At 37.8% G+C, this 17,410-nt stretch overlaps 1 protein-coding gene across 3 annotated transcripts in view; it reads right to left on the bottom strand.

Annotated features, from left to right (window-relative positions):
* Window positions 1-3,259: 3,259 nt before the first annotated feature.
* The window catches only part of LOC116696725 (glypican-6), a 149,585-nt gene continuing 135,434 nt past the window's right edge, over window positions 3,260-17,410 (bottom strand). For 2 of the 3 annotated variants that reach the window (XM_032527908.1, XM_032527982.1), the window contains 3 exons: window positions 7,753-7,883; window positions 5,925-6,100; window positions 3,260-4,787 (listed from right to left, as the gene is read on the bottom strand). In XM_032527908.1, coding sequence (XP_032383799.1) covers window positions 4,564-4,787; window positions 5,925-6,100; window positions 7,753-7,883 — 531 coding nt within the window. In that variant the 3' untranslated portion in view covers window positions 3,260-4,563. Of the gene's footprint in view, window positions 4,788-5,359; window positions 5,473-5,924; window positions 6,101-7,752; window positions 7,884-17,410 lie in introns of those variants that run through there. The other variant, XM_032528062.1, reaches the window with a different exon arrangement.

Genomic DNA, 17,410 nt, shown 5'->3' with positions numbered 1-17,410 from the left:
TTTTGCAAATCACAACAGTACCACACTCACAGCATATGTTTTAGCAAAAGTGCAGCAAACAATTTAACACCAAAATGGAGAAGACCTTGCATAACACATTTTCTAAACATTCTGTAAAAAACCTCAGCCGACCACAATTTTAATCATTTTTTTCAGTTTTTCAAATGCCAAGGAGAATAAATAAGACCAAAAAAGAAAAGGATCACAGACAAATTTAGCAAAGCACTAACAGTGATACTGTCTGACCAGGGTAAGGTAGCTTGTCAGGAGAGTGAGGAATACACAAGGCAGTGGAAAATGACAAATATTCTTCTCATCAGAATGAGAGAAGACTATTAGTACCAAAATCAAGCTCTTTGGAAAAATTCAGCCTACTTCTGAAACATCTTCTCTTGATTTACTGTATTTCAGAACACGACCCGAAGCCCTGCCTCACCCTAACTACAAAACCTCTTGTTGTTGCAATCACAGATACTGGTGCATTCGACCTTTGTGTGGCTGCAGATGCTTGCTGAGTTTTCACACTTTCAAAAACTTCATAAGTTCATGGCTCACTTCTGACTCTGACTCAGAAATATCTGCCTCCACAATTTTATTTGATACTTGAAAAGTGAATTTATATGGCTGAGTTTGACTGCAGCGATATATAACCAATTAACTTGCAATTTATCAATTGTAAAATCTCCAAAGGACAAAGATCATGTGAATGCAACTCTGTTACTGCCTGATTTAATTTAGTTTTATGGAACAATATGACACTTAGCATCAAAATAAAAGTGCTGACAAAACATCTATTTCTGTTCAATTCTAAAAATCAATTTAAGATGCCTGAATCTGAAATTGAATTATCAGTCTGAGCTTCAACGGCCCAATTTAACAGAACATGATTTTTACATGGAAGTTCCTTCATTGCAATTATCTGCTGTCTAGACTGCACTCCTGGGTGGGTAAATCCTGTTGCTGCACATCAGGTCTGGCAGCGAGTTACTTCATTCAATATTCATCACATTATAAATAGTTACTGCTGGATGTCCATCCTGTCTAACTACCTCTCATCTGTCTGCTCCACTACGTTGAGATGGGGATCTGTTTGCTTTTACCTCTACCTAACAAAGATGGTGCGCTTGTGGGCTGTGCTCATGTAAATATGATCCGGCAGAGGAGACGTGAGCTATCCAAAATATCCAACACAAACGTGTGGTAGAGTGTAACCCATGTCACTTTTACGTTAACACTATTTCAGATTTTAGGAGGTTGGTAAACTGTGTTTACTGTATGTGTGTTTAGTTTCCATTGCACCCCTGCTTCTGTCTCATACAGACTTTGACCTTTCAAGAGCTTAACAGGCTCTCTCAGTCAGCCCAGAGTAAACACTTTTTTGCAATATTTCACGTTTATAATTTTGTTTATTAATACATTTTTTAGGTCTTTTCTGCATTTTCACTCAGGTTTTTTAATGCACAGTACAAACATTACAGAGGACCTTATGTTAATCAGTTTAGTGTTGTCTTTCCTCAGGCTTTGGTTGTATAGAGGCATGTTGCCTTTCACAATTAAAGTTTACGCACCAGTGATTTAATTTTCATGCAGGTTTTAGTGGGATGCTGCTGTTCAGTCACCTTCTCCTGAAGCAGTTTTTGCAGGGAGTGAGGGGTCAAAAATCAAATGTTTTCCCATCTGCTCTGCCGTGGAAGCTTCCTGTGGTGATTGGGGTCTCATGTGTGAGTCATATGCGCCCACTGAGGGGAGATCTTGCTTAAAGGAAAATTCCGATCGATTCCAACACGTAGCTCTGTTGTTTGTAAATTTGGAGTGCTGTCATTAGAGAGAAAAACAAAACCAATTGGTGCTGTCTAAACTGTGTTATCCTCCTGCTAGAGTTAGCACCCAACAGGCTTGAACAGGGCAAGTTTGAAACAAGTTTTTAGCCTCTTAACATGTTCAAAATGTCATTAAAAGTGCCTACCCATGTGCAGTGATTCCTTCCGAGTGAACACACTGAATCTGACTGCTGTAGATGTGAAAGAAATGCGTGAAAATTGTGCTGTATTTAGTTCCAGTGTTGAGACGGCAGAGCTTAGGGACCGTCTACAAACTACAACACAGAAAAGAGATAAAACAAAAATATGTAGGCTATCAATTTAAAGATTAAATAAGGTAGTGTCTCAAAACTTACCTCAATTATAACTTTTCTCCTGCCTGTTGTATTACTTACAGCACTTACTTTAAAAAAAAAAAATTGAAAAATAAGCATATGCTTATTTTTTAAAATATGTTTGTATCTCTTTTGGGTGTTAGTAGACGGTCCCAAAGCACTCCTTGCAGTATCACCACAGGAACTAAACACAGCTGAATTTGCAGAACTTTAATGCATTTCTGTCACATCTACAGCTGTCAGATTCACAGTGTTCACTCGGAAGGAATCACTGCACATGGGTAGGCACTTTTACTGACATTTTCAACAAGTTAAGAGGCTAGAAACACGTTAAAAACTTGCCCTGTTTAAGCCTGTTGGGTGCCAAATCTAGCAGGAGGATAACATGGTGTAGGCAGCACCGATTGTTTTCGTTTTTCTTGCTACTTACAGCCCTCCAAATTTACAAACAACAGACTGTGTTGGAATCGAACGGAATTTTCTTTTAAGTTGCTGTCTGTGAAAAGAACCATGTTGCTGTATACTTTTGCAAATGTGGATATCAGTCTACTTTTGTCATTTGCTCCTTTTAGGGGACCAAAGAAACACTGCATTTCATCCACACCTGTAATTTGTGCCTAGGATATAAGCAATTTTTCCAGGTCTTGACAGTTGCAGCTTGATGCTATTTGCACTCTTGTGTCCCATGATGCTCACAGCAGCTGTTAATTTGTCACAGCAATGGGTTTAGGAAAGGCCCCTGTTGAGTTAAGAGACTTACTTATTGGCTATGTAAAAGCATTTCAGGTGCTTCTGAGTTAATGGGATTGGATCCTCCAGGAACACTCTAGCACGATGGTGGCTGCCGCAAAAGTTCACTTTTTAGGAACATTGAACATTTATCCCTTTGTTTGTTTGTTTGTATGCCTGCAACATTTATGGAACCTCATTTTTCTGTGTGAGCAGAGGTCACAGCCATCGAGTTGTTTTGGTGGCGTGCAAACTATTGGCTTTGCTCCCTTCAGAGCCTGTTAGAGGTCAAAGACGGTTGGGAGAAAGAATTAAGTTCATGAATAGTAACCCCAGTTCAAAGAGTGCAGTCAGCCCACTAACCTTGGCACCCTGTTTTAGTTGCTGACTTTGTACATGTCTTTTAGGAAAGCATGGGCCTTGTATAACCTTTAGCCTGTAGGGGTGGTTGGTCTGTCATGATTGGCCAAACAACAACACGCAAATTTCAGCATAGTGCTCCACAAAATGTGAATGGGTGAACCTGCAAAGCCTGTCAGCGGGCTGAACTTCCAGGTGTAGGGTAATGTGTAACCTTTCATACATTCAACATAAACAAGTAATACAAACATTCAACATAAATCATAAATAATTAAAGCATGGGAGCAAAGAAAATACATAAAATGTCATTAACATATACCTAATATCACTAATACACTCTGAGTCCTCTGAAAAATAAAAAATAAACTGTTTAAGTACGTGTTAAGTACCCAAAAAGAAGAATGTTAATCAGGTAACTAAATGTAGTTAGCAGGCAATTGTAGTATAATGGCTTAATTTTTAGAGGTGATCAAATATTTTGTAAAAACAACATTTATAAAAAATGTAGCCATTAACTAAACCAGTAAGATAACATGACAGTACCTCCCAGTGAAATACATACTGCAACCGTTTATAAGTACAATACAATCAGTTAAATTATCTGAAAATATAGATATTCCGTCTCTATGGGGTGGATGTTTCCTGTAGCTTTATAAACTTATGAAGCCGACAAAAATAATCTGTGCAAAGTAGTGCAGTACATTAGCAATTTCTTAGAGATAATCAAATGTGCAACTATAAAGTGGCTGTAAAAACTGCTGCTTCCTGAAGCCATAATGATATGACCAAACTGCTAGCACTGTACAATGCTGTACCAACCAATCCAAAACTGTGTAGCCTGCATAAAAAAAAAAAAAAACTAAAACATGTTTTTGTCAGTTAACATTATTTCCATGCATGCACACAGTAAGACTTTCTCCTTTTATCTGAGGGGGAAAAGACTAATAAGACAAATTGGGTGTTGTCTTGTTTTCACAACTTCATCATACAAAGTAAAACAAAAATAAATTCCATTTTATCTGAAAAATCAGATCCGATTGTTTACTAGTTTTTTTAAAACCCACTTTAGAATAATGAGAAAAAATACCACATGTTTTTTTTTTTTGTTGAGAAAGCTGGTTCAGTGATGGCACCGAGCATTATTTGGGGGACGAGCAGGATGCAGCACTGCACTCACTGCCAGTCCTACCATACAACACAGTAAGCCATTCTCGACAGGTTTCCAGTGTCCAGTGAGGGAACAGCAGTAGAACTTGCTGTTACACATACTGTACTGTACGTAACAGTAAAAAAGTCAGTGATCAGGCCACACTCGTGTATTATCTCCATTGAGTCTGTATTACCCAGAGTGGAAGTGCGAGGGCGGCCACCACCAGCAGTAGGGAGGGTCCGCGGGAAAATGACTTGCCTGCGGCTGCTGCTGCTGCACGTTCATTGCTTCTGTCGGCTCCGATCACAGGAGCCTCTGTTCCAACAAAAACAAACTCTGTTGTGCAGCCGTCAGAGCAGCCACTGCCACTGCCGGAACTACTGCCCTCGTCACCTGCAGCAACAAAATCACACAAATTAAAATTTACGTACAACTTAAATTGATGCAAGGAGCTATTAGTTTGGTCCATGGCAAAGGGGAAGTGAGAAAGCCCAGGTCACACCAGAAAGTGGCACCCACGCATCCTGGTGATGCATGTGGTGCTGGAATTTGCCAACAAATGCTGATTTAAATTGTTAGGCAGTTAGGTTTGGCTCTTGTTCTGACTGGCTGTAATTCAGAAGTAGGTTTAGTCTGTCGCTGGTTCAACCTGTCCTACTCAGTTTAGTACAAAAGCACTATTTGTAAGGTTAATAGCTTAACACCAAACTATTTAAAACAGGGTTATCCTAATTTTTTTCTTTGGCTTTTTTTGTTCTTTTAATACTCTTTTAACAAGGAAGTAAAGTATTTGTTTCATTCATCTACTTCTGTGTTTTGGTATTCTATTATTGTTAAGCCTTATTTGGTTGAAATAAAGTAATACAACAACTTTTTCTCAGTGCAAATAGCTTTTGCATGATTGAAAATGGGCCGAAAAACAGCAGGTATGAATAGTAGTGTACAAAATGTAAGTTTTTCACTAACAAAGCATAGTACAGTGGTATGGCATAGTTTTTTTTTTTTTATGTAGCCCGCACAACAAATTTAGTGTAGTTGTAGCAGTACTGGGTCTCTGGTGTTGAAGAAGACAACACACCTAGAGTAAACAAAAAACAAACATGACAGCAACAACAAAAATGGAGTTAAGGTACACAATTTAGTGGCAGTAGGGATCCACATAATCTAAAAGAAAAAATGGTTTCTGTCATGCCAACAGAGATGTATCTTCCTAGACATAGTTTATCATTGTCTGTTTCACCGTACCTACAGCTATTTATTCTCCTAATAATGTCAGTCTTGCCTCAGTGCAACACTGATACATGCCGTGAGAGTTGCTACATGAATGACACCAAGGATCTCTTTTCGGTGCAGTTTCTATTACTGCAGGATTATTTGTGTATGTGTGTGTGTGTGTGTAGTGTGGTACATATCAAGACCAATATGCAGTGCCAGAAATTAAAACGGAAACGTTTCTTTGTATTTTATTTTAAAATATTAATATTACCCTGTCACTGCACTTGTAAACACCGGGGAAATTGAAGAACTTACTTGAGTCCTGGAAGTAGATGTCATTTCCATTGTAGGCGTTCTTTAGCTTGTTGGTCATGACACGTAGAGCCATGATCTGCTGTCGTATCAGTGTGTCAGGCCTGGTGATATCAACATCCACCTCTGGGTTGTTCACTTGGTTGGTTAGACCCTCCTTCACCACCTCAGGGAAATATCTAATGACACAGCAAAAACTTAAATCACCTAATACCTCCATGTGGTATTTCTGAAAGCACTATTTAATGGCAATATGTTCAATAATTATTAATACAACGTGGGGTTTAGTAGATACAGTAATGTATGATGCAACACAAATATATATACAGTATATACTGTATAATAAAAACAAGTTTTTAAAAAAAAATATGAACAAAACAATGTTGTCCATATTTGCTTGATTTCAATATAGTTTGTCTTCAAAACTGTAAGAAATAAAATGAGTACAGTCTTCACAAAGAATTTAAATGAAACTATCAAGTAGCATCAGTGACTGAATGAAAGGCAATCTACTGTATGGTGGCTGACAGAGTTCAACACTATGTAGAAGTAACAAAAGGAAAGTGATAAAAATGGAGGTGATGAAAATGCATGTGAATTGAAAAATGGAGTGATAAGCTACTCATTTTTAATTCAAAGACAATCTGATTGAGGAGTGTTTTGTTATGTGTATGTTTATTTTTCTTTACTTGCAGCATACGCATTGTCAAAGTGGTGAGAATGTTCACTTCATTTACTTGTTTTTTTTTAAATTCCTGTTTTGGCTCTCTCTGCCACCAATGCAATCCAACTAAATTACAGATCTGATCCAATTCTTGTCATTAGCCAGTGTCGGCCCTTGTGCAGGCATTGTGTTCCTCTCATTCACTGACTGAAATGTGTTTGACCAGTACTTTGCATCCTTGCTTTCTCCACAACACCACACATGGATAATCTCTACAAATTGTGGAACGTGTGTGGATATCTCATGATGTTGGTGTAACAGGCTGAGAACTCACAGAGTAGACAAAGAAATTAGACAGAATCATGAGAGCTACTCTTTCTGACAACTGCTGCTTAAAACACAAGTGTGTAATCAGGCTTAACAGTATTTTTCATGTTGGGAGTGCACACTGAGAACCCTTTACATACCCACAAATGAGGCCATTTTTTTAAACTTAATAAATGAAAAACAATTTAACTTCTATATTAATAGTGCACCACATAAGAAACCTGTTCTCACAAGGAAGGAGCGTATCATTTAATTGCTGTCATCTTTTTATAGTTATTGTACATGTGTGTTAATATTTCACCATTTAACCATTAATTTGTATTTACTTTGATATTTGATTTATACAAAGTAAAGCATGCATAGTTTGTGTTTAAGTAACAGGAGAATCTGATGATTTCATAACATACTCCTAACATGGTCCGACTTATATACTGACATTTTATCATCTCTGGCACAAACAAGCAAATTAACAAGTCTTTTATTGCACCATCTAGTGATTTTGTTACTACAAAAGTGCCAAAGTGATGGGGGGATATATTGTCTCTGCCACTGTCTCTGGTTCAGAGAAAACACTCACTGTCCAACCGACTGTATGGCTCGGCAACACTCTACATGCTGTAATGGTGATAAGAGGGTGTTCCACAGCTCCACAGTCCTCTGGGTAGTAGAGCCTCTGAGCTTATATAGAAGTTCTCGACATAAGCAATAACTATTGTACTAACAGAGAGAGTGTTAATCTGGGAACAGAGTGTGGTTATTTTAATACCTGGCAGGCAAAATGTGATAACCGTGGAGAGGGGGGACTTTGCTGTGGTTATAAAGAGTAGCAGAAGTCCTCACCTAGCCTTTGTGTGGCTGTTCCAGCACTGATCCTCGTCAGACTCTGTGAGCTTGCCCTTGGCACAGATATCATCTGGCAGGTTGGACCAGAACTTCTTGGATTCCTTCAACTTCTCTTTGATGTCAATCACCTGCCATGGGCCAAAACAGAAATATATATATATATATATACAGTATATATATATAGTATTTTTAAAGGCTGAGAAGTCAGAGTGAGAAGTGAATTGAGTGTTACACAGAAGTGCAAATATTTTACGCATTTCTCAAAATACTAAAATTGAAGCCACTCCTTTCAATTACAACAACTTACAATAATACCATGAATACCATCACTGAAAACAAAACTTTGTTAAAGTTAAGACACATTTTAAGATGAATAAAAAAAAAAGCTTAGTGGTACATGCTCTTAAAACTAAATGCTAAAACAGAACAGGAATACAGCAGACTCTAATAGCTCCTTTCTCTGTATAGAAGAGAGACACATCGCAATTTCAAACATTCATGTGGCATCAAAAGTTTGTCATTGCACAACCCCTTCTGTTCATTTATTCCATGAGGAGATAAGTACCGTTGGACTGCCCGGGGTTTTTTCTTTCCAATTTGCTTCTTGTCCACTTCTATCCATATTGTGTTCATCTCTGTTTCATAAGACAGACTTGGGGTTTTGAATTTGATATTTGGCATGAACGGTCACCCCCGACTGATTCCATCTGGACTTAGCAAGAAGTATGAGCTGTGACCAGCAAACAGGCAAAAAAAAACATGAGGATTCACTGTGTGCAGAAGCACATTGTGTCGCTTTTTTCATTTTTATACAGTTAGTAACAATCATAAAGACAAAAAATTCAAAATCCTAACTAATCTAAAAATAAGTAGTAGGATATTCATGAAGGTACTATCATTTACAATTTAAAGCATGCAGCATGTGTAAATATGTTGGATAAAAACATGTTCATAACAAACTTACTTGTCCTTAACAAGTACTTAGCTTTTCTCACAGGAGAGCAGGATAACATACACAGCATAAGGCTTTGTTCAGACAGTCAGGCTAAAGTTGTTTCGGCATATGCAGATTGATTTTAGAAATTCTGGACAACAAAAAAACCCCACAATTTTCATGCAGTCAAAATGTAGCCTAATTTACCCAGAATGTTGTGAGATCCTATTCAAGAATTGTACACTTAAAAGTAGAAACTCAAAACAAATTCACAAACAAAATCCATAGATATTAAATCCCGCATTGATAAAACAAAGAACCTGGTATTAGACAACTGGTGTACTGTATTCATTCTGTGTGTGTGTGTTAAAATATATTTTGGCAAGAAAGAACATTGTTGATGGGTCACAACCTTCTCTGTGAAATTCAATTGCTTTTAACAGTGTTGCAATTTTTTCTGTAAGTTGTTTTGGACTTGAACCACTTTCAGCTGCTAAATCCTTCAAGCCTCGGAAAACCATAGACTGCTAAATATCTGTCTCATACAATTTGTACCCAAATATTTCAAAAACATTTTATTTAATGCAAAGCCCAAAAGCCTCAATCTTAGTGACATTTCAGCCAAGTCACCAAAGTATCCAAACATGAATATATTTCACTTCAACTTTAAAGAAGAAACCCTGTGATATTAATAATCGTTGTTCTTTGTAGAAGCTATCTGCCCCGGCTAAACCCTTTAAACCACAGTTAATGTGGTTGAAAAAATCCTGCAGAAATATAAAACAAACACAAGAAATTGTACACCTCCCACTCCAAACCCTTGAGTTAACTAAAGAGGATTGGTTGACACAAGTTACTGCCTCTTTTCTTTGGTTGAAAAGATTTAACCAAAAACAAAAGAAAAAGGAAAAAGGAAAGAAAATATAGCTGCCACTTTCTCCAAGATTGTGGCATTTCAACCTGATTGTTTGTAGCAGAGACAGCTGTTTTTCCAATTACTTGTCAATAATTGTTAACTCATAAAGTGTCCCTACAGAAGCTTTGATAAAAAATAAGTTATATTTGACAAAAACAAGTCAAGGTCTACTTACTAGCTTTTTCAGGACCATTCAACCTCATGCGAGTTCAGTGGTGATTAAACATAAACGTGTGTTACGCTTAAGAGCTCCAGAAAAGCAAGTTAGTGGAGCTTAAATTTGGATTCTTCTGTTTAACTTTGATGATGGAATTTGATGCCTCATTTTCAAGCCAACATGGACGAGAAGTTCTTAAAAAGGCTGTGGATAGAATAAGAACTGCTACTGAGCTTGCACGTCAACAGCTCCATCTCCATGAAAATGAAACAGACTTCTGCGGATGAAGACGATAAGGTTGAAAGTTTCCAAAAAAGCTTCAAAGTGGATCTTGAGTCATGGCTGTTTTGTCAAACTACTATTTTTTTGGTCAAATAAGAGCTTTGAAGCTTAAATTAAAATCAGTGACACATTCAAAAAATACTGACTTTTGTCAATGACACTACACACTGTACAAAACACACACACACACACACACACACACACACACACACACACACACACACACACACACACACATTATATACACATAGAGGGTATATACATCGCCAATAACTCATTTGATAACCAGTCTATAACAACAAGGTTGAGACTACAGCAGAATTTCATATCACACTTTGCTGCAGCAGATTCTCTCAGACAAACCATTACTGAATATATATGGGTTTAACACCTGCTCTTGTCTATCACATTTATCTGTTCACATATTCTCCTTCTATATTTTGCACACGTTGCCAGAAGTACTGCATATGTCAACTCGGTGCAGGAATTAATAAATGTTACCATTTACACATCCTGTTGTGATCTGTTTCATGACATTTTCACCAGTGGTAACAGTTCTGTGCATCTTTTTTCACATTCAACCCTTTTAACAGATCAGTAACAATGTATTCATGCTAAACGTCCGACTTCTTATAGTTAACTGTGTTCCCCAGAGTTGCAACATAGCTCATTTTAGTAATACATTTTCAACAGGGATTTGGAATCTACTACAGAAATGCATTGCATATTATTATAACTTTACGACACTTGTATATAACAGCATGTTGACATGAATCTTTTCAGTTTAATTGCAAATCACACTTTGCTAAACCACCTTTAGTCACTGTTGCAGTGCTTGTCAAGCTCTAGTAGCCTACACTTACAATTTTTATTGGTAGCAGTGGCAGCTTTACCATTGAAATTCTTAGAAATTCTTAAAACAATGGGTCTTTGAGTTCATACAGAAATAAACAAAAGCAGCCTCTCATTTCTAAAAACTGACAACCATCAATTTCATTGGCTGAAATAACAAATTCTGTTAGCAGATTTGAGCAGTTGTAACTTTACATTACCTTTATAAGTTCGATGAAGACTCTGCAGCTGACTTGTTGACTTGAAGGAGGGTACTCTGTTCAATTTCAAAACTATTTCATCCGACCAGAGCCTGGATTTGCCATAACCAATCACTAATGTTTTGTTGTGACGTATGTTATGAGCATGTGCAACAAGAGAGGAAACTGACAAGGCTTATATATAGCATTAGCATTGCTAGCGTTAGCCTCATACTGTTAGCCTTAACAAACTCAACGTTTGCGAGCTGGAAAATCAGCCTTTTCCCGAATCTCGTCAAGAGTATATGGCTGCAGCCTGGAGTGTCCCATGTCAACCGTCCCGTCTCATGCGGTCTCGTCTCATGCGGAGGTGTGTCCAACGGTAGGCCTAATCCAGAGGGTCAAAAATGCGAAATCGCAAAGGATTTTCCATATGGAGTCACGGGTAAATTTGTGACCACATTTGTTGCAATCAATTGAAAAAACGTTAAAAACTGTTAAAGTTACAATTTTGCCACACATATAGTTTGCTCATTTCTGAATGTTATGGTTGTGTTGACAAGATAAATGCAGACTATCGTCTGGAATAAAATAAGCCTGCGTCAACTATCGTGCTCATAAATAAAATACTTTTAATATGTGGTGTTTTTTTAACGTTTAGTTACAAAAAACACCTAATATTAAAATTGTTTTAATAATTTGTATGATTGCCGTTACTGTTTAAGTAATGGCAATCATACAAATGAACAAAACACGTCTTTATTTTAACTAAACATGTCTATAAGATAAATGCAGACTATCATACTGATGAATAAAAACACTTAAAATATATGTTCGTCTATAAAATAAATGCAGATTATAGGCAAACTAAAAAAATCCTTCAGCCATCCCTGAATTTCTACTTTTCTAAATAAAAGCTCGCATCTGGAATAAAAAACTATGGCTCTCTGACTTTTCAAAGTAAAAGCTCATGTCAACTATAATGAATAAAATATTTGGTGTGTTTTTAAATATTTAAAAATATATGTCCGTCTCTAAAATAAATGCAGATGATAGGCAAACTAAAAAATTCCTAAAAGTGCAACTTTGATCCAAGTTGCAGCTATAGAAGGAATTTTTCTGACAGAGTTCAAGCATTTGGTTTTGTTTTACTTTTCCCCCCCCCCCCTTTCATACATTACAACACAAAATTCAATAGAATCGCTGGCGGAAGTGGCAGAAAGATTCAATCGCATTCCAGCCCAAGACCGTGGCAGCATAGATACGCAGTCGAAAGCAGGACGGGTCCCAGAGACCTGAAGGCCCATGCCGCGGTAGTAGAAAAATACAAACGCATTCTGCCCCGGGTCCCAGAGACCCGACAGCATTCTGCCCCGGGTCCCAGAGAGCCGACAGCCGAGGCAGCAACTGTAGAGCTACAGTCAACTACAAGCAGTTGTATTTGCAGCAAAGTCCCAGTGAAGTGTGAAAACAATATTGAATATACAATTAAAAAGTAGTGGAAAGCGTGTAACATGTTTATTTTTTTAGTCTTGTTGTGTGTGCAGATCGTGGATTGTTATCCCTCCTCAAGAGATCCTGCCGTTAGTTGGCAGAAACGGCTGCGTCGCTGATGCAGGTTTCATCAGATGTAGCTACGTTAATATGAAACAACACAAGCATAACATTCAGAGCAAACTACATGTATGGCAAAATTGTTACTTTAACAGTTTAACGTTTTTCAATTGATTGCAACAAATGTGGTCACGAATTTGCCCCATCTGGAAAATATTTCGCGATATCGTAATTTTGACCATCTGGATTTACCGTTGGACACACCTCCGCATGTGACGGGACCGCATGAGACGGGACGTATGACATGGGACGCTCCAGGCTGCAGCCATACCCGTCTCAACCTCGTGGGAAGGAGGGCTACAACATCATGGCCACCAACAAAACTCAACAAAGATTGTTCTTGCTCAGGCTTTAACTTCTGGATATTTGGCAGCTTTGCCACAACGGAGTGAATGGCTTTGCTTGCATCTTTCTCTGCAGCCATTACGGAACTACAACTCTAGCATTCGGCCTGCACATCATTGTTATCAGCCACTCCATCTGTTCAATGATAGGACCGGTAAAAAACCCCGGAGAAAACCCAAGAATATACCACAAACCCAGATGGCATGCTAATGTTTGCAGTTCATGTCTGCGCAAACAAGCACACATCATTCATACACTTTTGCTCCAAACTCAAAATGCCAAATATCACTCTTTTCACAGCACCAAACACTGCTTGAAAGACCTGCCATGCCTAGGTGCAGTTGCTACGCGCTGAACAGACAATAGGAACATGGGATTAGCTATAGGGAGTTGTGTTCTCTAAAAATGAAAAACAACTTAAATGTACAGTGCTTTGCTGTTGTGCATTAGTAGTTGTGTTCAGATTTAATTAACATATTGTAGCTAATGGTGGTTAGTTCAGGATCTGGGACCGACTGCTCTGCTGTGTGAGGCTGTTGGAGAGACAGTTGAGAGAGAGCTGGAGCTATCAGGTTAGCTCTACCAAACCTGAGTTAATAACCCAGCGAGCAGCGACATCCCTTCATCTTGGCTTTGGCTGCAGACCACAGTAGCCTGTGGTTCATACAATAAAGCACTTGCTGAATAGAGTAAACACCTCATCCAGTATGAATTAACTTCTTGAGGGTGCTGAGAATTTGATAACTACTTCCCATTAGGCTAAATATTTAACATTGTCAGCATGTGCCAGCTGTCTTCACTGAGATAAAAAAAAAAGAAAAAAAAAATAGAAAGATGTTGAAAATAGAGTGGTCAACTTTGTGGTTCATTAAGGACCACTCACCCCTTCCCCTAATCCCCATGCCACCTTCCTGAATTCCTGGACTCACTGAAACATCTCACAAACTGAATGATTTTAAAATTGTTCATTGGATTTACATATTTAAATCATCTTTTTATACCCAATTTTTTGAATTATTTTTTTTGACTTCTTATACTGGATTTGCTACATTAGTATTGGATCTATTATACTTCTTTTATATGAAATGTTGCGGGCCTGGAAAGGTTTTTAGGACAGTGTCTGTGATGTTGGGCTGAACAAACATATTTGACTACACCAATAAATTGAAGTTATTCTGCCTTTATTGGATTAAAGCCATACAGTATGTTGCGCCACAGATAATGTGATAGTTTTCATGGGTAATGATACAGCTATCTTTAGCTCCTATCGATATGTTCACTGTAAATGCAAAGCCATGGCCACCAAAAACACTCGTTTTTGATTGGCTAGCAGGTACTGTATCTGTTTGAGTGTCTACACCCCTCAAACATAGCTCCAGTTAACACTTTAACTGCTATTCTAAATTAGTGATAATCCGACTGAATTGCTATTTTGTCCTGATTATTTTGTTTTATTTTAGTATTATTCAGCCTGACATTGTGCTCATATTAGCTAATATTTGTTTTGGTTTTGTGCTAACCATTCAGCAGAGAGTGGTGTAGCGGTCACATCATTTTCAATCAATGCAGAAGCTGCTGAAGTAGCAGTATTGGAACATTTAACACAACTTTTTCACATCAATCTAAGAAGTATGGCGATAAATGTTGTTTTTTCTGTAAGTCGGCTTACAACCACTTGTACAGGTCATCCACGCTTGTCATCATTTGTCTGTCACTATTTTTCATGCACGTAGCTTGGTAGCTAGCTATGTAGACTGTACACTGATGATTCTTAATCATATTCTTAATCCTGTCTACTAAATTCTTATTGGTTAACTATTTCTCCAACCAGAAGAAACACCCATCAGAGGACCAACGCCAGACCTATTTGAATCACTGAACACATCTGAGATGTCAGATACCATGTTTAAATGTTAATGTAAAACTTGCAAAATAAAAACAACACAAAACAAATTCATAGGTTGGCTTCTACAAATTTAGGATTCTGAGAACCGTTAGAAAAAATTCTGTTGTCATCCAGTTGAAACCCTTCTTACTCATCTAATAGCAACACACACACGCACGCACGCACGCACGCACGCGCGCACGCGCGCGCACACACACACACACACACACACACACACACACACACACACACACACACACACACAACCCTCATCATGTCCTAGCTACTGTGGGGATTTCAGATCAGAGACTTCAGAGAAGTTTTAGCAGGACATGAAAGAGTCTGTACCAACAGTATACCACTGCAGGAGACTGCCCTCACATTCTATGTGGTAATCCTGTCATGAAGACACCAAAGCTGGTTAGGTTAACACATGCTGGTGGGGTTGTGATTCATGATGACCCCAAGCATCCTGGCACTGACAACAAAATATGGATTAAAATGTGTTTGGTTATTATATTTGAACTTTAAAATTCAACCACAGTGATATGACCTTTATATGGTCCAGTCTGACAGCTAAATGTCTGCAAACAGGAATATTTCATGTGATGTGAAGGCAGGACGGACACACTGTATACAAACATATAAGTAAATAAATCCATTTATGATTCATTTGGGAATTTATGCCTATGAAAGTACTGCATTGTGTGCAGTGTGTTCCATGGGTATAACATAACAAGTAGTCCACATAAACAGTGTCAAGAGTCCAGTATCAGCACAGCACATTCTACTACACAACTACTGCAGTAAACAAACACTTGTTCATAAATGAATTCAAACATAGAAAATTAAACACACATAAACACACATACAGTTCACTGCGGGTGAATTGTGAAGACAAATATCTATCCATGAGTGCCCAGGGCAGTGAGTCTGACTCCAGCTTGAATAGTTACTGCTTATTCTCACTGCATCTGTGCTGCTGCGGCAGCCGCAGAATTAGATGCAGCCAAAGCTTCAGTGTCTCTTCCTATTTTGTACAGTCTATGGCCTGTCTCCATGGCAGCCAAGAGTTCACTGCTGCACTGCTTTACAGGAACCTCTAAATAACTGATAATATCAACTGCAGATTAATTATTAGAAGAGATTTAAAACAGCGATTCAGATTTTTGTCAGTTGGACATATCAATTTAAGATAATACACTCTGCTGCCAGTTTATTAGGCACACCTAGCTAAAACTGATGCTGTCTGATACTGTATTATTTTGTCCATTCATATCAATAAGGGTTTGCTAAATAACAGAAACTCCTCTCTGTATAACGCAATGCAGTTAAACAACAAAAACTGAAGCCCCCAAAAGAATCATACAGTTGAATCGGTTTTAGCTAGGTGTGCCTAATAAACTGGCAACTCAGTGTAATAACTTTGTAAAATCACAACCTTATATGTTTCTCTCTCATTGGTCTAATATGTTAATTGTACTGTCTGTTTCATGCACATGGCTTAAGACCCTTGATGATCGACCTTTTAAGTCCGTAGAACCTTAATTTGAAGGAATGCTCTGCCTCAAACACTTTCTTTCTGTGGACTCTTTCAAAAATCAGATAAAGACCTACCTGTTTAGACAGGCATTTGGTTGACCTGTCTCTAATATTAACCTAAATAGTGTTAATTGTGTTTAAATATATATTATCTTGTATGTTTTTTTTTTTTGTATAGCACTGCCATTTTAAATGTGAATAGCCCTCTATGAATACATGTTGTTTACTTTACTTACATTTTTTTTAACTCAACATGAAAGCTGAGATTCATAACTTCTTATATGTTGTCACCCTCTACAGATAAACAAGATGTTTAAATTACGACAAAGATGGCAGAACATCAACAGTCCCATTTGCGATGTTGTGTCATTAGCTACAGTGGAGTGAACTATTTTTTTTATGCAATCTTTTGTCAAGGCATATCACAAGCATTAACCTATCTATGTTGATGAAAGTTAAGTACTAACAAATACTTTCTGTATCAGTGAGCTAACCTCAGCAAATCAGACATAACTTGGTTATTTTAAGTTCCCTTCTCATTATAATCTTTATGTTTTGTTAAGCTTTTGTCTTTGCATATTACAAGTCCTTTCTTATACTGTATAAATGCTGACGGATGTTATTAGTTGGCAGTTGGCAGGCTTTCTGTCTACCTTCAAACTGCTTAGATGTCACTGTGAAGAGTTGTATAAAAAGTGGGAGTGGAGCTGAAGCCATGTTTAAATACTGTGATTGGTTACTGCTTACATCTCTGTTAAGACCAGTGATTTACTGCCCAAGAACACACATGGGCCATTAACAAAGCCTATATTAATCAATTTCAGAAAGCAATGTGACTCACTGTGTAGAAGATGAAAGCATTCATCGAAATCAAAGCAGGCATCACTAGTTTGTCAGTAAAGTCAAGTGACTCACACAACACCCAATTTCAAGAAGAACAAATATATAT

The sequence above is a fragment of the Etheostoma spectabile genome, chromosome 1 (assembly GCF_008692095.1).
Source record: "Etheostoma spectabile isolate EspeVRDwgs_2016 chromosome 1, UIUC_Espe_1.0, whole genome shotgun sequence".
In the NCBI taxonomy this organism is placed as follows: domain Eukaryota; kingdom Metazoa; phylum Chordata; class Actinopteri; order Perciformes; family Percidae; genus Etheostoma; species Etheostoma spectabile.
This window is presented reverse-complemented; position numbering and strand designations above follow the sequence as displayed.